Source organism: Mus caroli, unplaced genomic scaffold (genome assembly GCF_978045245.1).
Source record: "Mus caroli unplaced genomic scaffold, Mus_caroli_1 scaffold_13, whole genome shotgun sequence".
Taxonomy (NCBI): Eukaryota; Metazoa; Chordata; class Mammalia; order Rodentia; family Muridae; genus Mus; species Mus caroli.
In genome coordinates this window covers 117,887,270-117,909,846 of record NW_028227268.1, presented here as the reverse complement: position 1 = coordinate 117,909,846, position 22,577 = coordinate 117,887,270, and the positions used below count along the sequence as shown (strand labels likewise).

Genomic DNA, 22,577 nt, shown 5'->3' with positions numbered 1-22,577 from the left:
GAAGAAAAACGAAAGCCATGTATTCTCACTATGCAGACTTTATTTATTAATCCCTTACTACATGCTAGCCAAGGTTCTAGTGTTTTCTTTTAAAGTTATTAATTAATCAATCAATTAATTTATATGAAATAGGGTTTGATCTATAGCCCCAGCTGGCCTAGCTAGACCTCCCTATGTAGCCCAGGCTGCTCTCAAACTGGCGATAAAGTGCTGAGATTACAAGTACTACCCTACTACATTTAGTTTTGCAATCATCTCATTTTCTAAAGACTCATTTTGTGAAAATTTCCCAGGTGTGTGTGTGTGTGTGTGTGTGTGTGTGTGTGTGTGTGTGTGTGTGTGTGCGCGCGCGCGCGCGCGCTAACCCTAAGCCGGATATGCCACCAGTTCGATTTTCTGCTGCACTGGGGGGCGACGTAGCGCCGGACATTAAAATGGGGTCCGGCTAGGGTAAAACCGTGAGACTCGGTCTGGAAATCTGGCCTGAGAGGACAGCCTGGCAATCCTCAGACGGGGTGGGGACGTGTCTATCGAGGACCCTTGGACTCCAGCAACCGGTGGTCGCCACCGTCCACCCACCCTAAGGCCCAGTTTGCACGGCGGAGAACAGCTGTGCAGCCACGCTGGACACTCACCCCGCCCGCGTTGAGCCCGCCCCCGGGACTACAGGACCAATAAGCGATGAATACAGCCGCGCGTCACGGAGCACCGGCCAATCGCGGGCGGCCACGACCCTAGAAAGGCTGGGCGCGGCAGGCGGCCACGGGGCGGTGGCGGCGCTGGCGTAGACGTTTCCTGGCTATGGTGGTGGTGGCAGCGGCGCCGAGCGCGGCCACGGCGGCCCCCAAAGTGCTACTCTTATCTGGCCAGCCCGCCTCCGGCGGCCGGGCGCTGCCGCTCATGGTGCCCGGTCCGCGGGCAGCAGGGTCGGAGGCGAGCGGGACACCGCAGGCTCGCAAGCGGCAGCGCCTCACGCACCTGAGCCCGGAGGAGAAAGCGCTGCGGAGGTGGGCCCGGCGGGCAGGGTTGGGGCGCGGGGCGGCAGGACTGGGGTTGGGACTCTCTCGTGTGTGCCAGCCGGTGGGCTCCGTACGGTGGGTTAGATTCACCTCTAGTGTCTAACCTGGGAAGCGGAGCTGAGGGGGATGCCCCTCCGAAGGTCTGCGTCGGGGGTGTGTGCAGGAGCTCCCGACGCAGGCACAGAAGAAGGTGCCCGACGCCCAGTCCTCTTTGTGGTCGCAGGGTAGGAACCGCTCCAGCTGTCATTGCAGCCACTTGGGAACCCCACCCTGGGAACCGAGTCCACAGCGTCCGGCATCCCGAGAGTTTGGCTTGGGGAGGGACAGTTGGTAGCGCCCCCGCTGCCTTCACGGATGTCGCTCTAGCAAGGAGCCTGTGGGACCGAATTGGACCCAGAAAGTAGCGGGGGAGGAGGGAAGAAGCATATGACGCAACGGGAATGTATCAGCCCGGTGGTAAAATGAGATCCGGGTGGACAGCCGCACGGGAGAGAATCAAGCAAGTCTTCAAGGCCTGTGGATAGAAAGCAGCGTGTGTATGCGTGTGCATGTGCGTTTTGATAGGAGCTTTAAGCCTGTTTACTACTGCTAAGCCTTATTCTGTAAAGTCAACGAAAGCACCAGCTGGCCACGTCTACAAATGAAGACACATGAAAGCTGGAGATGACTCAGTTATGTTCCCTGTCTCCTCCCCAAGGAAACTGAAAAACAGAGTAGCAGCGCAGACTGCTCGAGATAGAAAGAAAGCCCGGATGAGCGAGCTGGAGCAGCAAGTGGTGGATTTGGAAGAAGAGGTAAAGGGACTTCAGGCCATGCTTTCATTCCTTCTATATCAGGGCCCATCCTAAGCTGCTTCAGCCCTTTAGAATACAACCCAAAGTGCCATTTAAAGTTTAACCAGCCTAGCAGATAGGCCGTGAAAGCAGACGTGACTCACCCTGGCCTGCCCTCCCCTCGGAGATTAGCCAGGTTGGATAGATCATTGATTGCTTAAGCTGTAGCGCCGCCTGTCTTTGCCAAAGGCTCACTAAAACTGCCCTTCCTGCTAGGATTCACCCCTCCACCCGCGCCCCCAATCCTCCCACCCTCTGTATCCTTTCTGCTGTCAGTGCCCTTTTGTGCCCCTCCACTCCGGCATCCTTTTACCCTTTGGGGAGTTATTTTAGTTTCTAAGTTAAGTTTAGTTAACTTTAGCTATTTCTTGCTTTTTTAGGCATTGCCACATTTACATCTATTTATATGCGCATGTGCGCCCTGGTTTGAGTTTGGGTCACCTCACTTTGTAATACACTTTCCAAATTTATACATTTTCCCTGCTAGTTTCCTTTCTCTATACAGGCGAGTGGTACCTCACTGTGTGTGCGCCCCACTTTCACGGTTCTCTGGGCATCTGTGCTCAGCATCTAGGCTGCCGCCATTTCTTTGCCATTGGACCACTACCACTTGCATCTATACTTGCCATTTCAAGACAGGATGGTGAATTACTTAAAGATTATTTTTAGATAGGATCTTAGGTTGGCCTGTAACTCACGGCTTGCCTCCTGTTTTACCATGCTGACGTTACAGGCAGTGAACCACCTTGCCATACTTTTTTTTAAAGGTCGTGTATTAACACATCTGTAAATTCAAGCTGCAAGCGACCTTTTTTTGGCTGAAATCTGGGAGTAGCACTTGTAGGCATTATGTTGTTTCTGTCACCATTGAAAACACTTTTGTTTTCTTCAGAGATTGGCCTTGAATAAACTGCTTCTCCCGCCTCAGCCTGCTTGAGTGTTCAATGGCATTTTTGGGGGGACAGCTTGATGTCTCCCAGGCTGTGCTCTAATTTGCTGTGTAGCCAAAGATGACCCAAAATTTGTTTCTCTTGCTGCTATGTCCCAGGTTTTGGGATTTCAGTTTATGCAGAGCTGAAGATGGAGCCCAGGGCTGCAAGCCTGGGAGGGCAGGCCTTCTCCCAACTCCTCTGTCCCATTAGCCACCAGTAACAGAACGGCTGTGACCTGCACCAGCAGGGAAACAGCTGGAGCAGAACTTGTAGTGGATTCTTTAGTGACGGAACCACACGGCCTCATCTGTGTTTCCTTACAGAACCAGAAACTCCAGCTAGAAAATCAGCTTTTACGGGAGAAAACTCATGGCCTTGTGGTTGAGAACCAGGAGTTAAGAACACGCTTGGGAATGGCCACGCTGGATCCTGACGAGGTTTCGGAGGCAGAGTCCACGGTAGGTCTTGGGAGACCTGATTGTAGCACTACCAGATTTGTGTTCTGGGCCTCCAATCAAATCTTTCTCTCTTTTCCTTTATGAGACAAGGTCTTAATGTCTAATTTTGGCTGGTCTTGAACTTGTGTCAGTTCTTTTGCTTCTAAGTAGTAGGACTATAGGCACCTGCCCCTGTGCCTAGCTGAGGAATCCTGAATTCTCCCTGTTTCCTTGAACTGAACTTATGATCTTCTTGCCTTAGCTTTCCAAGTGCTGGAATTACACGCATGAACAAGTGGTTTGCTTTTTGGCTTTTTTGGGGGATAGGGTGCCATGTAGTCCAGGTTGGCCTCAAACTTGCTATGTAGCGGATAATCTTCCTACCTCCACCTTCCAGATGTTACCATGACAGGCAGATGTTCCTTTGTGTGGTTATGTAGGTGTGTACGTGTACACACATCTCTGCTTACGTACAGAGGCCTAAGGAGCATGTGGCTGTCTTGCCCTAGCACTGTCCACCCTGCTCCTCTGCAGCAGAGTGTCTCACTGAATCTGGGGCTAGGCAGGTGGACAGCAAGCCCTGGTGGACTTCCTGTTTATGCCTCCCTTGATGCTGAGGATTTGAACTTGGGTCTTCAGGATTGTACAGCAAGCACATTATATTCAGAGCCACCTCCCCAGTTCCTTTCGAGGAGCAGAGACTCACAGCTGCCCAGCATGTATATCCTTGGCAACTTTTACTCACTGTGGTCTTTCCTTCCAGGGGAGTGGAGTAAGGCTGGTGGCCGGGTCTGCTGAGTCCGCAGCACTCAGACTATGTGCACCTCTGCAGCAGGTGCAGGCCCAGTTGTCACCTCCCCAGAACATCTTCCCATGGACTCTGACACTGTTGCCTCTTCAGATTCTGAGGTAGAGCTCATTCTGTAGCATCCAAGTGGCGTGTGACACACTTAGCCAGGCAAACGGAGAAGTTAGTATTGGCGGGGTTAGGATTAAGCAGACGCTTTCCTAGTCTTAAGTGGATGGAGTAGGGGGAAACTGTTCCGTGGGTGGGTCCTGTGATCTGAGAGCATAAGTCTGGTGGATGGGTGGGTCCTGTGATCTGAGAGCGCAAGCCCTAAGTAACATTGTGGAACCCAGTACTGAAAGTGTTTCTGGTAGACTGTCACATTCATTCTAATAGTGAACTCTTTTGTGTTTTGCCTCTTGTAGTCTGATATCCTTTTGGGCATTCTGGACAAGTTGGACCCTGTCATGTTTTTCAAATGCCCTTCCCCAGAGTCTGCTGGTCTGGAGGGACTCCCAGAGGTCTCCCCAGAAGGACCTAGTTCCTTACCAGCCTCCCTTGCTCTGTCAGTGGGGACCTCATCAGCCAAGCTGGAAGCCATTAATGAACTCATTCGTTTTGACCATGTATACACCAAGCCTCTAGTTTTAGAGATTCCCTCTGAGACAGAGAGCCAAACTAATGTGGTAGTGAAAATTGAGGAAGCACCTCTAAGCTCTTCAGAAGAGGATCACCCTGAATTCATTGTCTCAGTGAAGAAAGAACCTTTGGAAGATGACTTCATCCCAGAGCTGGGCATCTCAAACCTGCTTTCATCCAGCCATTGCCTGAGGCCGCCTTCCTGCCTGCTGGACGCTCACAGTGACTGTGGCTATGCGGGCTCCCCTTCTCCCTTCAGTGACATGTCTTCTGCACTTGGTACCGACCACTCCTGGGAGGATGCCTTTGCCAGTGAACTTTTTCCCCAGCTGATTAGCGTCTGAAGAGCCACAGAACATTGGGCCCCTTTCCCTGACCATCACATTGCCTAGAGGATAGCATAGGCCTGTCTGTTTCATTAAAAGCCAAAGTAGAGGCTGTCTGGCCTTAGAAGAATTCCTCTAAAGTATTTCAGATCTCATAGATGACTTCCAAGTATTGTCATTTGACACTCAGCTGTCTAAGGTATTCAAAGGTATTCCAGTACTACAGCTTTTGAGATTCTAGTTTATCTTAAAGGTGGTAGTACACTCTAAATCACAGGGAGGGTCATTTGACAATTTTCTCCCAGCCTGGCTTCAAACTATGTAGCCGAGGCTAGGCAGAAGCTCTTGACCCCACCTCCCAAGTGCTGGGCTTCACCAGGTGTGCACCTCCACCCCTGCCCCGCCCCCCGACATGTCAGGTGGACACGGGATTCATGAATGGCCCTTAGCATTTCTTTCTCCACTCTCTGCTTCCCAGGTTTCGTTTACTTCTACAAGCAGAGAAACATCAACCTGAGGGGCTTGTTTTCCCTTATGTCCATTTTAAATGAAGATCAAGAATCTTTGTAAAATGATGAAAATTTACTATGTAAATGCTTGATGTGTAGCTTCTAGAAGGTGCTTTCTCCATTTATTTAAAACTACCCTTGCAATTAAAAAAAAAAAAAAGCAACACAGTGTCCTGTTCTGTGATTTCTAGGGCTCTTGTAATTTCATTGTTTTTGTTAAAGGAGTAATTTATCCAACTAAAGTGAGCATACCACTTTTTAAAGTCACTGAAAGCTTTTTCTTCAGGCCAGTTGGCCAGTATTACAGTTACTAAGTGGCAGAGATAAAACCTAACCCCTTTTTGGGGGTCGGGGTGGGGATTAAACCTAAGATGTGCATAATGGGCAAGTTACACAAGTTGTACCATGGAGTCTCAGCCTTTTAAATTACTGTTTTGCTATGATCAGGAAGTATCAGACTTCACCCTGATTTTACCTCTGAGCTGTGTAACTGAGGGGACCGATAACTATAACTTTGAAAGGAGGATTCTAGAGTCTAGCAGCTGAACATCTGCCACCTTCTGTGTACTGAAAAGTTCAGTTTTTTCTCCCGACACACTTAGGAAAGGTTTTAATCCCTCACTGAATCTTAGTGTAGGCTAGGGGTATCTTGTCTAGCATGCATGAAGCCTCAGTTCCGTCTCTGGAATGGAAACAAGCAAATTTATTCAGAAAGAAATCAACTACAAAACTCCAAAGACAATGACAACATCCTCATTGTGTATTCTGCAAAGAACTTCATTTTTCATTGATAGAGGCAGATTAACAATTTAGCATTTAAATATATCTTCCCTATCAATATTACTTTGGGGTTATCAAAGTAAACCTACAGATAGAATTCTGAAAGTCTAGTCAGTAGGTCCAAGCAGGCTACAGCTGCGAAGAACACAAGCTCCTGTGGTGACGGCTGTGATAGGAAGGGTTTCCATGCGCACACCCCAGGGCAGGGACCTGGTTGGTAAGTCCACAGCTCAACCCAGTGTTTTGAAACACAAGTTCACTTAGGCCAAGTTCCAGTTTTGTGACTGAAAGCTATCTCATGAATACCTGAGGACCAATACTCTATTTAGGGACTGACTATAAGGCAGATATTATTTGCTGCGATTCACGGAACATAGGTATTTCTAAGTTAAAACTCAAGTCATTTACATTTAATAGCATCGCATTGAAGTGGCTGCTATACTACCAGGATAGGTCAGTGTGTAGATTTTCAGGGTTTCATTTCCTGTACAGATGGACAAAAAAGATAGACTGATCAGCTTTGAGAAAGCACCTGATTTTCAAGAACATTTTCATACCGAAACACCAAACTGCCTGGCTAGATCCAAAAGTCAACCTTTTTACTCTATGAAACCAAATACTCTAGTAATATTGTGTTATTCCAGAGTTCAGACTAAAGGTACACACAGTGGCTGCAGACAACGTCCCTGGGCCTCACCACAGCTAGGCTTCTGTCTCATTGCTTTTCTATCATTGCTGCTGGAGCTAGGCAGCAGTCACGTGGCCTACTCCAGAGGATTTCAAGCATCAGTTCAATTCTTGTCTCCTAGAAACTCAAAAACGCGTTACTTTTGTAACTGTTGAGATGAAATCTATATTTTCTTATTTTGTATGTTCCATGTTTAGGTATGGATTCCCATTGGTCAATCTTTTTTGAGATAAGATCCCTAACTGAACCTGGAGCTCACAAATCCAGGTAGACTAGCTGGCCAGTGAGCTCCAGGGCTCTTCTACCTGTCTTCCCAAGTACTGTGAGAGTAAACGTACACAACCCCTAGCCCCCTTTAAAAGTGAGTGTTAGGGATCTGAACTCAGAATTGCTTGCAAGCCAAGCACTTTATTGACTGATCCATCCTCGTAGACCATTTGAGACAGGGTCTCTTGCAGTCCATGCTGGGCTCATGAGATCAATATGGGACAATGATCCCTGTTTGGGATCTTCCTTAAGCCGCCTCTCGAATCCTGGGATTATAGGACTATAATACTCCAAATACTTTGATACCCTTGTGACTTAAAAGTTTTCTGACAATGTGTTTTAATCATATTTACCCCATATCTAACCTTCATTTCTCCTCCTACTGAACCCTCCCCTTCCCAATTAATCCCACTCCCATCCTGTTTGAGTGTGTCCTATAGTACTTAAGGTTGCTCGTATACACATGGGCAACTTACCAGTGGCTACATAACTGAACAAAGTGACTCTCTAGCAACCCTGTTCACGTCTACCATTCATGCAGTAGGATGACTGGTACACCCACTCAGGCAATGCTAAAGTCAGCACCAGTGTCCTACAGGAGCTAGCATTTCAGCATCTATAAAATGCCACCACTAGTCTGAGGATCGAGGGGACCAAGAGAACCAACTCAATGCACATCAACCTATTTTTGAGTATCTACTCATTTTGTACTCACAAGTCATGGATCCTGGAACTCACTGTAGACCAGGCTAGCCTTCAAATTTTGGGGCTCCTGCCTCACTCTTGGGTGATGGAATGACAGGAAGTACCACTATGTATGACTCTAATTTCACTGAGTCATACTCCATTGTCTCAATGAAGTTGCCATGACAACATCAGACATTAAAATGTCTGTAAAGTCAACAGCTGGTCAAAGCAAGAACCTTGGGACTAATTAGCAGGTGAGATACCGAGCTGTAACTATCTATTCTAATTCCAGTCTCCAACCCATCATGTTAGATAACTTTTACTTTTGCCCAGGGTTTTCAAAATTTGGTTAAAAATAATTTTTTCCCCTGCAACTATAACCCAATGATAAAATTCCCTTCCTCATGAGGATGTATAAACATCACAGACTGCCTAATCTCTTCAAACTCCTCCAACTTGAGTTTCAACTCTACATCTCACCTTTGAAGGCTCAAGTCACAAGGTCAGCATCTGATGTCCCACCTGCTAAGGGGAATGTTATTGGTATGTTAACAAAGGCAAAGCAGCCTGCCTATTCTAGAAACAGCTCACTTTTAACCCCACAGTATCAGACTTTCAGGACAAATTTAAGTTTTTCACTGATAAGGTTGCCCCCTTAATTGATTAAAATTTAAAGCTAAGAAAAAAATGCTTAATTTACATTTATACAGGATTACAGATACTTTAAAAGTTCAAAACATTGAGTTTTATTGAAAATAATAAAGTACAGAAACAGCAGATTCTCATCTTTAATGCAAATCTGACACACCTTCCAGCCCGTTGTAGCACTGCAGCGTTCTTGTGGCTGTTAATTAACAAAGGCGGCTCCAGGGCCAGAGCGGTTTGGCCTGCTGCCTAATAGTCTCCCTCGGCTCTAAGGCCTGCCTTGTTTCTAAATCTTAGTTTTACCTTTTTAAGAATGAGCAGTTTTTAACTGATTCTTATCATGAGAACTGGATTCTCATATTATTTCTTCATATTAAGAACAACACAAATCCCCAAGCCAAGAACCAAAAAATCCACACACACCTGACTCAGACTCACTGAAAATACATATTTGTTCATCAGAGCTCACCTGCTTTAGATAACTGTTGACTGTCACATTAGCATACTGAGCCAATGTTGGATTCACACTGTAAAAACTATACAAGATGAAAAGACCTGTTAATTCCTTGGGAGAACCTTAAGGCAGAAGCCAAAGTCTTTTGCTAGAGAGGAGAACAGAAGACAAAGGCATCAGGGCTGTGGAGACAACTGGGGGTGTGTGTAAGCACCACAAGGATGAAGGTGATTTCTGTACAAACATGTGCAAGAAGATAAAATCCAAACAGGAGCACGAAACATCTACTTTCCTGCTGAAACAGGGTCATGTCAGGTAAGGACTCCCGACAAGTTAAGACATCTCTGCTCTCAAGTGGTTACCAACCGCATCAAAGCCACGCGGGCCTTTCACAGAGGCAGGCCTGGTGTTTTAAGGCCCTTCGGAAAGCTGCCGCTTCCTCCCTACCCTAACACTGGGCTAACTCCAGACTCTCGGCATCCCTGCACGGTTCTAAACTGTTTTAAAACTTAACACAGAGATTTCTTTAAGGCTATAAACTTCACAAGTTGGTCCCATTAGATAAGCCGGGAGTTTTCAAATGACACGAGCCAAGCACTTGCACATTCACAGAAGACAGCTTTTATTCCCCTCGGAGTCTGAGATGAAGAAACAAGTAGCTGGCTTCAAGACTGGTTTGAAGGTTGAGTAACTTTATGGTGTAGATATAAATATTTTGTTTAAATATTAAACATTAAACCTTTTCCTGACATCTAGACAGAAACCAAGAGAGCAGGAACAACAGCAGGAGGAGACAGTCCAACGACAGACGGACTCCTATGCCATCCGCAGGAGGGAGGCCAGCATGGGTTGCAAAATGCCAAGAAGCTAAGTTTCTAAGAAGTCACCTCTCCTCAGCATAAACCTGTTCTCTGTTCTCCCCATGCAAAGGGAGAAGCAAGCCAGAAACTGAAAACTCAACCAAGGGGGAGTTCAGCCGTAGAAAGAGCCGCCACACTCACCGGATGGACATCTTACTGCTCTACAGCGCTGAAGGACTTGCAAAAGCCTTCATTACACGTCCTGCCATGCTGAAGAGCTCTTCCTGAGAAATTAACAACTTTAACCCTGGTTATTTCCAAAGAACACCTTGAGACTGTTCGGGTACTAAGGGTAAAGACCTCCTGCTGGCAGGAGGCCATCTTCTGCTGACTTTTAGGCTTACTGCACAAAAGCTTAAGCACCAGACAATTAGCTATTTCAGTAAATCTCCAAGACATTTCTCCATTTCTTTTCAGCTAAGTCACTGTTTTTGGAACCAACATTAAAAAATTCAACTTGCTAATACAAGCACAACCTTCCCTTTTTAAACTCTAGAAGCAATCAATTGTAGGTTTAGCTGACACAGCATGTCCTTAGGATTCATGAAAAGACATTTCTCATAGGCAATATACCTCACACTCTACGTCAACCACTGAAGTTAACTGAGGTGTAAACGTTACCGACTAACTGAGCCTATCAGTCATGAAAGGAGATCAAGGGCTACTACTTGAGTGATCCAGCTACACCAACCTGACACCAACACAAGTTTCTTTGCTTGTTCCATTCCTTCACAAGAGACTCAAAGTCCTGCTCTCTTCCCTCCCGAGCCCCACGTGTACAGTGACCACTACAAGTAGCTCAGCACATGACTCAGCAATTAGGGTGCAGTGGCGATTAGGAGCAAGCACTCCTGTACAGGATCATCTCAAGAATGAATGGCTTCAACAATGTGACACATGACCGAAGTCATCGGAACACATCCAGCATCTATAGCTGTCGTTAAAGAGACTGTAACATTTCCTGGATAAGCTTATTAAAAAACTGCATTTCCCTTGAGATAAGCTTCCTTGGCAAAAAGTTGAATTCAATAAATGGCTACCCACAATGACAGTCCCACCCAAGTCACAGGCAGAGGAGATATTACACCCGTTTCATAAAACTTTCAGGCCCCTATACTCCGCAGGCAGGCTCATTTCTGAACGCAGGAGCCTTCTACGACTTGTCAAGTCAGAGCAGAAACGGGTGTCTAGAGCTCCATCTCTTCCTCTGTGCTAGCAGCTGTTTCCAGACTATGGTAAAGCGGTGCGTCTGTGCACTGAGGTTTCAGCAACACTTCAGTCCTCTGGGGGAAGGCAGTGCCTGGAGCTGCGTGCTTTGCTTGGCTCTCTCTCATGTAGTTCTTAGGGCTAGAAGATGGCTTTGGCTTCTCAGGAAGGAGTTCAGGGAGAGGTTTCCAGAGCACAAGCTCCATAGAAGGACGGCTCCTGGGATAGAAAATACAGATTTTTATCAAACTTTAGGACATGCAAATGAAGGCTATTGGTAACAAGCTGCTGTCTCTCTCTATGCCTCAGTCCGTTTAGGCTGCCTGTAACAAGGTCCTGTTCACTCCCAATGCCTTAGTCAGTTAAGAGCTGGTTGTCCTGAAAGAGCTGGTCTGTTGCTGGTGTATCCCTATCCATTAACTACGTTTCACAATTATTTTATCTTGATGTCTTATCAGTTCTCATTATAGAAATTTAAATCTTTTAATTGAAAGTGTGGCTGGGTCATGGTATTTCATGCCTTTGGGAGGCAGAGGCAGATGGATCTCTGTGAATTCAAGGCCAGCCTGGTCTACAGAGCGAGCTCCAGGATAGCCAGGGCATTTACACAGAGAAAGTCTTGAAAAGCCAAAGAAAACCAAAAGTGTTCACTTCAGCAGAAGATATACTAAACTTTGAATAATACTGACTAGCATTTGTTAGTTAACCAATGCTTCATTTAAAAACGAGCTAGAGATATTTAGAGTTCAAATGGACTTCGCAAATTAAAAAGCACATTTATGTGCATGTGTGTCTGAGTGTCCATGGGAATATGAACATGTGTGCACTAGGGGCTGAGGAGGTAGGTTCCCCTGGTGTCTCTTCACAGCAATAGAAACGCTAACTAAAACCCTAAAAGAAGTGAGCCTTGTTTCCAGGCCCTCAAATCTGTAGAAGTTCACATGCTGGAGACTGAGCCCAGGACTCACACATGAGTGAGTGCTCCACTTCCTAGCAACATCACTAGCTCTGTAGTATTTTATTCCAAATCAACACCCTGCCTTACAGATGCCATACCTAGCAGTAATCTAACTATCCAAGGTGAAAAGTGGGGTCTTTACGCTGGGTGTGTTGGTGCACTGCTGTAACTCAGCACTCAGCGGGCAGACATGTGGGCCTCTGTGAGTTCAAGGCTAGCCTGGTTTACATAGTGACTTCTAGGATAGATGGAGCTGCATAGAAAGAACCTGTCACAAACAAAACCAACAACAACAACAGACTAGGGCCTCCTCTGACTTGATCTAATGCTGTAATCTAAAGTAGGTGCGTGGGGTGGAACTCAGGCTGAGGATCACTGAGTCACATCACTAGCTATAATGATATAATACACAGAGATGTTTTAAGAACATTTTTGCATGACTACAATCTTTTGTTTAGAATGTGGTACTGAGTCTAATGCACGCTAAGCAGCTATTCTAGCGCTACATTATCTCCGTACCCCAATGGCTATCTGATATATTACATGATTATCCATGAAAATGAAATCCTGGGCAAACATTAATTTCTGATACATTTTGTTTCATACAGTTTTGAAGTAGAATGTTTCACAGCTAAACCAAAACAATTACATTAAATATGTGAAATAAAAATATTTTTCTCAACCATAGCTGTGAGCAGTACCTTTAATTCTAGCACTTGGAAGGTGCAGGCAGGAGGGTGATAAGTTCTAGGCTAGCCTAGGCTACATGAGCACCCATCTCCAAAATGGAAAAAAAAAATGTCCTTCCTTCCCCTTGGTAGAGGACACTCTTCTGGGACGACATAGAAGTAACCAAGGAGACAATGAAGAGCACTCTCAAAGGCCCAGCTCGGGAGAACTACTGAGAGCAGCACACACTATTTTGAGCAGAAGGGCAATGTGACCTGCACACACAGTGGCTACACTACTGACACACCCCCAGGGCTGAATAGTTAATTATAAACTCAAGCTAGGGCCTGAGTGAAGACCTGGATCTCCCACCAGCAGGAGCTGCACTGCTCCCTCTCTGCCAGCACTCCTGACGTCTGTGTCCCAAGAGCACTTTCCAGATCCTGCGCTCACCCTCAGTGATTAGTAAGGCTACGGCTCCAGGGCAGTACTTAAGTGGACAGCACAGCACAGCACTCGAGGACCAGCCCGTCCACACTAGATCTAAGCAGAGCACTTTCTAGGCTGCCACTTTGTTTGGCAGACTCTTGGGTTTGAGTTCTACTCTGAAAATATAGCAAACCAGTTAACTGGGCTTATTAAACCATGGTGTTTTTCCATCTTTCTTTCTGTACTGCTGAGAGCAGACCCCAGGGCTGCAATGGCGCAGGCAAGTCCTCTACCCCAGTCACTTCCCTAGCCCTTGCTTCTTGTTTTCAGTCTTTGCTTAGTCTGACTGGGCACCATCACATCCATCTTGAAAATATGTTGTGCTTTGACATCACCATCATCATTTTTTCTTTCTTTTTTGGGGGTAGGGGGTGGAGATTGGGTGAATGATAAAGTTTCATTCTGCAGCTCTGGCTGGCCTGGAATTCTCTAGGTAGACCAAAGAGGCTGGAAACTAGGACCTCTGCCTCCGGAGTGCCGTGGGGGCCTGTGTAAGCCATGCCTGGCTTAACTTATGTTGTAAATCCAGTCAATGAAGCTGAAGGAGGAAACCTGTGCACAGGAACCTGGAGTGCACAGAAACATTCCCAGCCCCCAACACAAACCCAAGCGTTAAAAACACTGAAACGACCACTGAGGCTGTGCTACAGTTTGCGGGCTTTGTGACAGCAATTTCCCTGTCACTAATCTGACACGTCACCTTCTGTCCCCATGCTGTCTCCATGCTGGGCCTGAGTAGTTACGAGCAGATAAACTGGAGCGTTCAAAATGTGGCTGCTGCTGCTCTTTCTCTCCGCTTCCACCCCCACCCCCCGACTTTAAGAGAACAGGCTTGGCAAGAGCCTTCCCAGGTGTCAGCACCAGCTAGGGAGAAATGCTATGCACTTACATGGACTCAATCATCCTCTTTGTGAAGACTTCATCAAATTCCCTCTTCAAACCCGTTTTCATGGTGTCAGAAAGGACAAGACTTGGGAGGTGGCTAACATTTCTGTCACTTTCAACCTCTTCATCTTCGTCAATTATCCTAAATAATAAATCAGAAAAAGAAAAAAAAAATCACTCAAGGCACTGTGTGTTTCTTGTAGCAAATGAACAAACAAAATTTGAAACTAAAAGAAAAACCCACAGGTGCTGCAGCGAGAGGTCATGTAAGCTACAACTCAGAGAAAAGTGGCCAAATGAGGCTGTTTTTCCCTGAGGAGAAAGGTTTGGAATGGAGTCAAGTTAGAAGAAGTGTCCAGGAAAACGGAGCTTGACACGGTCAGTTAAAGGCTTAGTCAAGCTCTATTCCATCTACCACTAAGTGTCTGTTGTTCATTCTCCATTTCCAGCATCAGCACGTGACCCCGAGCTGCCTAGGAGAGGAGAGCTGACACAGGACCACAGTACATGTGACACGTAGTCAGTACCTGTCCTCAATCTCTTGCAGACGCCTTCGGGCGACTTCACACTGTGGTTCTCCAGTTGTCTGATCCATTTCCTCACAGAGCACATCTAGCATGCTGGGCATAGAAAGGCTACTAGAACACGTGTTTACCCCATGACCTTCTATCCCCTGATGTGTGCCGAGAACCCATTCATCAGCCACGGCACCGAGTTCAGCTTCAGTCAGTCGTTTCTTTCTTACTGGACACCTAGGAGGAGGAAAGCAGTGGGAAGAGAGGGAAGGAAGAAAAGCAATCCATTATAGACGAAATGCAAGACATTTCTCTAACGAATTAAAAAAGATATATTTTTGGGACAAAGTCTCACTCTGTATCTATGTCTGGCCTCATTCACAGAGTTCTGCCTGTTTCTGCCTAGAGTTCTGGGATGAGGAGAGAGGTTACCAGGCCAAGCTAAAACTCATTTAGTTAAAAACCATCCATTTATTTTATGTTTAAGTTTCTGCCTGCATCATGTGTACTTTATGTGTGCCTGTGGAGGTCAGACGAGGTCTCAGACCCCCTGGAACTGGACTGACAGAGATCTATGAGCTACCATGTAGGTGCTTGAAATGGAACCTGAGTGTTTTCTGCAAGAATAAGTGTTCTTGGGGCTGGAGAGATGGCTCAGCGGTTGAGAGCACTGACTGCTCTTCCAAAGGTCCTGAGTTCGATTCCCAGCAACCACATGGTGGCTCACAACCATCCATAATGAGATCTGACTCCCTATTCGGGTGTGTCTGAAGACAGCTACAGTGTACTCATGTAAATAAATAAATCTTTTAAAAAAAAAGTGCTCTTAACTGAGCTACCTCTCTAATCCCAATTTATTATTATTTTAATCAAATTATTAAATACAAACATTCCTATTTTTTCCTAGTTAGAAAATCATGCCTTTTCCCCTCCCCAGAAAATTTTCTTCTATTCCTTTTTTTAAACAATTTAAAACCTGTAAGATTTTAAACTTGTAGATTAAAAGGAAAAAAATCCGTAGGAACAATCAAATGGGACACAAAGCAATAGAAAGGATAAAGGAGGGTGGGAGAGGGCTCGGCAGTTAGGAGCACTGCTTAGCAGTGAGGAGCACTGCTACTCTTCCAGATTTCTAGCACCCATATGGTAGTTCACAAATTCGTGTAATTCTAGTTGCAGGGAATTCTATACTCTGTTCTGGCCGTGTACGTGCATAGACACAAGCAACACCATACACATTGAAAAAGAAAAGACAAAGAAGCGCTTTCTCCCAGTTATATCCCCTGCCCACCCCCCACCCCCCCCCGGGGCTGGTTATAACTGTGTTTCCTCACACCAAATACACACGATACTAAAATATGCTTCAAATACCACAAAAGCAGGTCATTAGCACAAATTTCTTGCCTTTGGCTATGTGTCCCTGAACAATAATGAGATCTACCTTTCTCTTAGTATAATACTCTCCACCTGCATCTTAGATACGTTAGTACTTTTAAAAAGAGACCTGAGAATTCATCAAACCCAGTTTCTTCCTTTTGGACCTATCTAGAAAGTAGAGGAAACTTCAAAGTTGAAGATTAGACCCCAGAGACCCCGATTCTCATCTCTATGCCTTTTCATTAAATCCCTTGCTTTTTCGAAAGGAAGTTAACTGTTTAAGCTCTTATATGGACTCGTATTTATTAGCACTATGATATGTCCGTCCACTGCAAGCCAAAAGCAGCACAAAGCAGTAGGACAAGTTGGCTGCTGCTTTGTTTTTCCTTTTCTTTTTGACAAGTGTTCTCCTGCATGGCGGTTCTCTGCATGTGTAGCAACAGGACTAGACTACAGATGGATGGATAGCCAAGAAGCTCACTCATTAACCCTACACTTCAGATTCACTAAACTGGAAGTCAAAGAAAACAAATAATTTAATCCTTGTCAGCACTGTGAAAATCAATATTAAAGTCTCTGGAATATAAAATCTGACAATGCCTCTTAAACTTAATAGTTTCAAAAAAATCAAAGTGCACTATATGTTTGATTTAGAATTTTACCTCATTCTAGTACTAGAAATGTCTAAGAGACAAGAAGCTGGAGGATCAGAAGTTTAGGGTTAGTGTCTGCTACACTGTTTCGCGACAACTTGATTTACATGAAATTCTGTCCTTTAAAAAGCTTTAAGCTGGGTGCGGTGGTACATGCCTGTGAAACACCAGCTACGAAAAAATAATACCTGAGAGAGAATGGGCAGTCTCCCAGAATATCTAATAATTCAATGTATGAGATTGACCTTTGACCCTAGGTTGTTTTATCCTAGAGAGTTATGTTGCTAATTAATAGCTGAAGATCAATAGTGATTAAGCCCTAAAGAAAATGTGAATTTAAAAAGGTTTCTAGGAGCTGGAGAGATGGCTCATCAGTTAAGAGCATGTATTGCTCTTACAGAACCCAGATTCAGTTCCCAGCACTCACTCTCAGATGGCTCACAACCACCTGTAACTCTAGCTGCTAGTGACGCTAATACCCTTGGGCTTTGAACATCAATATCCATGTGTGAATGCACATACACGAAGAAAAATAAACTAGCATTTTAAAGAAAGGTTTTTAGATACTGAGCAAAGCAGTGAGGGTGGCAAGCTAAGCATACACATCTGGGCATAGATCTAAATGTGCAGGCTACCCATTGTCTTCAAAAACAAAATTCCCAGATGTTCATTTTACCAATGAAGACTCGAGAGTCAGCTGCAGGGGTGAAAAAGAAGCGATTAAGAGAGCTGGCTTAACAGCTCTGCTAGCTCAGAGAGGCAGATCGAGCATCCAGTGGATCCTCCTAATCCACCCACTATTCTGAAGGAAGCTTTCTCTTTCTCCACAGTCTTAAAGACTCCCCCCACCCCTTCTGTTCACTTAGGTTCACTCCCTGTCAGCTGCTTGCTTGCTCTGCCTCTTAACCTAGGATTGACTTTAGTTGTGCGCCAGGGCTGAGCCATACACAAGGTTGTTCTAGTTCACACAATCTTGTGGCCCACAATGTGCAAATATCCTGCAACATACCCACTTTTCAAGGCTGATATCTTTCTCCACCCACAAATCAAAGGCAGCTAATTTTTTTGAGACAGGGTTTCTCTGTGTAAGCCTGGCTGTTCTAGAACTTGCTCTGTAGACCAGGCTGACCTCGAACTCAGAGATCCACCTGCCTCTGTCTCCAAAGTGCTAGAATTAAATGTATGAATTAAATCAAGTTCCTACATCCCCTCCCCCCAGACAGGATTTCATTGTATAGCCCTGCCTGTCCTTGAAGTGATCCACCTGCCTCTGCCCCCTGAGCACTGGAATTAAAGACCTTTGCAACTGCACCTAGCATAGTGTCTACACCTTAAGCAAACACTAGTATCAGTAATTCAATTACCTATAGCACTATAGAAGACAAAAAAAAGTTCTTGAGTTATCTATAGCAATCCCAAGGCAACCCACCCCCTGATGTAGGGGGTTTGAGGGCTAAGTTGATCTGAGGCAACTCTTTGGGTAGGGCAAACAGCTCAGTGGGAAGGCGCTGCCATGTATGAGGAGCCAGGTTCAAGCCTCGGAGCCAGCATTAAAGAAAGCAAAGCATGGTGACTTGTGACACCAGCACCAGAGAGCAGAGGCAGGGAATCCCTAGCTCTGTCTGAGCCCTAACCATACAAAAACTAGGTGGGGGGCCATGGAGTTGGCTCAGTGGGAAAACTGCGATACATGCAGTGCCAGCATGAAGACCAGAGACATGACAGGTAGGCATGGAGCCCACCTGTAATCACAGGGCTCAGCAAGTGGGGATGGGATTCACAGGCAAGCCGAAGGCAGGTTCTGGGTCTGCGTGAGCTACTCTGCCTCAAAATAGAACATTTCAAGTAATTGAGGAAGATACCTGATGCCAACCTTTGGCTTCCACATATATGTGCATCACACACACACACACACACACACAGAACAAAAACAAAACAAAAACTGCAGCAAAGCTGGGACTACAGGCACTTTAACCCCAGCACTTAGTTAGCATAGATATAGATAAGTGGCCAAAGCTAGCTTGTTCTACCTAGTACATTCCAGCACAACATAGTGAGCCTTTGCCTCAAAAAAAAAAAAAAGTGGTGGTGAGCTTGGGAGGCAAGAGGCGAGCTGATCTCTAAATCCAAGGCCACCCTTGAAAAAACAAAACAAACCACAAAACAACAAACCAAGCCGGGCGGTGGTGGCACGCACCTTTAATCCCAGCACTTGGGAGGCAGAGGCAGGCGGATTTCTGAGTTCGAGGCCAGCCTGGTCTAGAGTGAGTTCAAGGACAGCCAGGGCTATACAGAGAAACCCTGTCTCAAAAACAAAAAAACCAACCCCCCCCCCAAAAAAACCCAAAAACCCAAAAGCCAACCAAACAAAAGGTGAGGTGGATGATATCAATAACATCCAAGATGGGGCTACTTCTGCCTCCCTTATCCCTTTCACAAAAAATAAGGAAATTTTCAATGCTCGCTTCTCCCCTGAAGCAGGGCTTCTCTCAGTTCAGTAGCCTTGACTGTCCTTTAACTTTAAGCTCTGCCTAACTTGGCCTCAAGTTCTGGGACTAAATGCACAGACCACCACCTTCTGTTTTTTTATTTTTTTTTTATTTTTTAACCATGTCTAAGTATCAAAATTCACTTTTAAAAATTCATTTTTAGTTCCTTCTTTTTTCCCCCCTTTTTAAGACAGGGTCTCATGAGTCCCAAGCTGGTCACAAGTCACTATATTTCAGAGGACGACCTCCAAGGTCTCATCCTCCTGCCTCCACCTTCCTCACTAGCTCTTGTTTGGTTTGTGCTTTGAGAGCTGGCCCCAAATTCTCCTTCTCAGTTGGGATTACTGGATTAAGTCGTCATTGTCAGAAAAGGATTTAGCTTCTAGGAGGGTAGGGTGGAGGTAGGATCAAACAAACTACCCAGGACAGGGCCTGGGACAGGTGAATGGGGCTGTAACTGCTTAGTGTGATCACCCTAGGCGACTCTTAGCACAGGAAAAGCAGGAAAGCAAGACGATCCAATGAGTAAGGACACTTGCCCCTAAACTGACGACTTGAATTTGATCCTGGAACCCACATGGTGGGAGAGAGCCAATTTCCAAATGCTGTCCTCTAACTTCCACATACTCATCTGGGATTTGTGTATATATTTAATAATAATGGTCAAGAAAAAAAAAAGCAGGTATTGAGGCATGGTGGCATGTGGGCCTTTAAAATCTGAACATGCAGAGGCAAGTAGATCTAATAAGTTTGAGGACAGCCCTGGTTAGGCAGGGCTCCATAGTCAGGCGATCTTAAAAAAAACCAACAGGTAGACCTTGTATATACTCATTTGGAATAAGCTACTCGGAAGCATTGCAGAGTGACCAGATATCTGGCTACAAAATTTGTTAGTTTCTGGACTCTCTTCCTAAGGAGCAAGAGAAGAGGTTACATGGTTACTACCTCTGCGGAGAACACCAACCCTTCCAATACAGAGCCTGGGATTTTCTTTTTGTTTTGGTTTAATACGCTGTGTCTGAAATGACAGTTTAAAATGCATGCGCATTTTCCTCTACCTGCCCGCCACTCAGTTTCTGCACCTAAAAGGCAAACAATGTCAGCAGTTTAAAGAGATACATGTGCTTCACCGTTTTCACTTCAAATAGGATACACGTGTTAAACTAACAGCGACCACAAAGAGGACAAATTGGTCCGGATACTTACTCATCATCCTCCGCCAACCGCTTGTGTTTCTTTCTACAGTGAATGGAAACACTGTTGGAACAAACAAAAACAAACCAGTCACTCACGACTGGAACGTAAATGTAACATTTCTGCATCCTGTATTTGTCGCCTCACTCATCCGGATCTCCCGCCACAAATTGAACATTCCTTCCTTGGCCGTGATAGACCGACACAGGTCCCAGGTGATCGCGATTTGCCGGGGGCTCCGAATAACCCCAGACAAGGAAATCTGAAGTTGTCACTTCTGTCGGGGCAGTGACAGTTGAGCACTCGCTCCAAACCCATTTCTGCCCCCAACATTGCCGATGAGGACCCCAAGTGTCCCAGAGGCATTCAAAGTTGTCCCGGCCGGCAGCCGGCGGCCGCGCGTGTGGAGGGAAGCGGCCAGGCCGAAGAACCCTCGAGGGTCGCCCGCCCCGCGCCCCGGGACTCGCGGTTAACGTCCCTCGGGGTTAACGGGCCCGCCCCGCCTGCTCACCGTCCGCGCGCTGTTCTCCCGCCCGGGCTGCTCGGCGCGCCGCGGACACCGGGCCGCGGGGCCAGGTCATGGCCGGCGGCTCCTGGCGGGAAGGCCCGGCCCGCGAAGGCCGGTGGCGGCTGCAGGAAGTCCGCGCTGCCGCTCAGAGGGAGGCCGCTGAAGGGCCGGCCGAGGGCTGCCATGGCTTTCCAGACGAGGCTGCGTCCGCGACCCCAGTCGTTCGTGTTCCCAGACTCCGCAGTAGCCGTCACCACCGCTACCCACGATTACCTGCCTCTGAGCCCTCTTCAGCCCCCCAACCTCACGCCTTCTAGAACCCTCCACTCCGGACCGCCCAGAGACACGTCGGGATTTGTTGTGTATAGAGGGCGCTGTCGTGAGGCATGCCGGGAGTTGTGGTCCTTGAGGACTACAGGCAAGATGGCCGGCGGTGTACCAGACGAATTGCAGGTCAGGTCGCCTTCACCGGCCAGAATGACAGACACCCAATCCCTATACAGAACGTTGAGCTGGGCGTGGTGGCTCCCATTGATCTTCCCAGCTCTTATCAGGTGGAGGCAGGATAATCAGACACATTCAAAGCCAGACTTTGACTAAGTGGCATGGTCTAGGCTAGCCTAGTCTACATGGGACCCAGTCCAAAATAAAAAGTTATAACGCTTTTGTTTCTTCTGTAGTAAACAGGATAATAAAAATGTTTTCAGAGTTGAAGTGAGTAGTGAATGAATTAAAAATCTAGAGGTGGGGCTGGGCATAGTGGTGCACACATTTAACCAGCACTTTCTGGGCAGAGGAGGGAAAATCTCTGAATTCTAGGTCAGTCTGGTCTACATAGTGACTTCCAGGCCAGCCACTGTTACAAAACAAAACAAAACAACAACAACAAAAAATGCCTATGAGTGGGACCTGACAGCCGGAGTTATTATTCTAGAATCTATGGTGAAAGGAAAACCAACTCTAGAAACTTGTTCTTGAACTTCCTTTCATGGGGCGGGGGTGGGGGCTGGCTTGGCTTTTGTTCCCTGGTTACACATGCACTCTCATGCACACATATAACAACAAAAAATAGAAAATTAAAAGCTAGTAAAACTCTGAGAGGGAAGTGCAGCTGAGTGGTAGGGTGCATGTACTCCACCACAATACTTATACATGAAGCAGGTGGATGTGTGGCACACACTTCCAGTCAATCCCAGCTATAGGGAGGTTGAAGCAAGAGAATGGTTGAGTTCAGCCTGAACAACAAAACAGGATGTCAAGGCTTAGAAAACTCTACTCTACATGTGTGTACATGTAATGCTATCTTTCAATTGTTTCTGTGTTTTATCATAAATGAAATTGTTGATGTATTGGATCCCATGGACAATTACTAAAACCCCCAGAGACTGGGAGAGCAATTGGAGGGGAAAAGCAGAAGTTCAGCCTTGTGTATCCAAAGATGGTTAATAATGTCCCCTGCTTAGGTTGGACCAATAGAGTGGAGGATTGGTCAGTCCTACCACTGATCATCCCCCATTTTTTTCTGCCTCAAAGAATGATCCCATCACTCATCACTGAGTGGCTTATACCAGTGTCGATGCCATTTAGCCAAAGACTATCAAGGACACACCAGTAACTGAACTAGAGTGGACTTAAGGAAGTGAGGTAGTGTCTTAGCCTGGGGGAGTTGAGTTAGTGATAAATGATTTGGAGGAAGTAAAGTTCATAAAAGCAACTTTGTATGAGCAGATCGGGTGGCATAAACCTGTAATCCCAGCATTTGGAAGGTTGA

General features: G+C 46.2%; 2 protein-coding genes across 2 annotated transcripts; one reads left to right on the top strand and one right to left on the bottom strand.

The window, feature by feature from the left end:
* Positions 1-398: 398 nt before the first annotated feature.
* On the top strand, positions 399-5,650 carry Xbp1 (X-box binding protein 1). Its single transcript, XM_021177554.3, is given in 6 exon segments — positions 399-1,007; positions 1,717-1,813; positions 3,108-3,242; positions 3,985-4,044; positions 4,047-4,130; positions 4,434-5,650. Coding segments are annotated over 6 exon segments (1,140 nt in total). The 5' UTR covers positions 399-801; the 3' UTR covers positions 4,992-5,650.
* Positions 5,651-8,634: 2,984 nt separating this feature from the next.
* On the bottom strand, positions 8,635-21,474 carry Ccdc117 (coiled-coil domain containing 117). The gene is made up of 5 exons (XM_021177992.3): positions 20,810-21,474; positions 20,311-20,361; positions 14,598-14,822; positions 14,075-14,212; positions 8,635-11,288 (listed from the first exon to the last, which is right to left on the bottom strand). The coding sequence occupies exons 1-5, from the start codon at positions 20,989-20,991 to the stop codon at positions 11,051-11,053; spliced, it is 834 nt and encodes a 277-aa protein (XP_021033651.1). The 5' UTR covers positions 20,992-21,474; the 3' UTR covers positions 8,635-11,050.
* Positions 21,475-22,577: the final 1,103 nt, after the last annotated feature.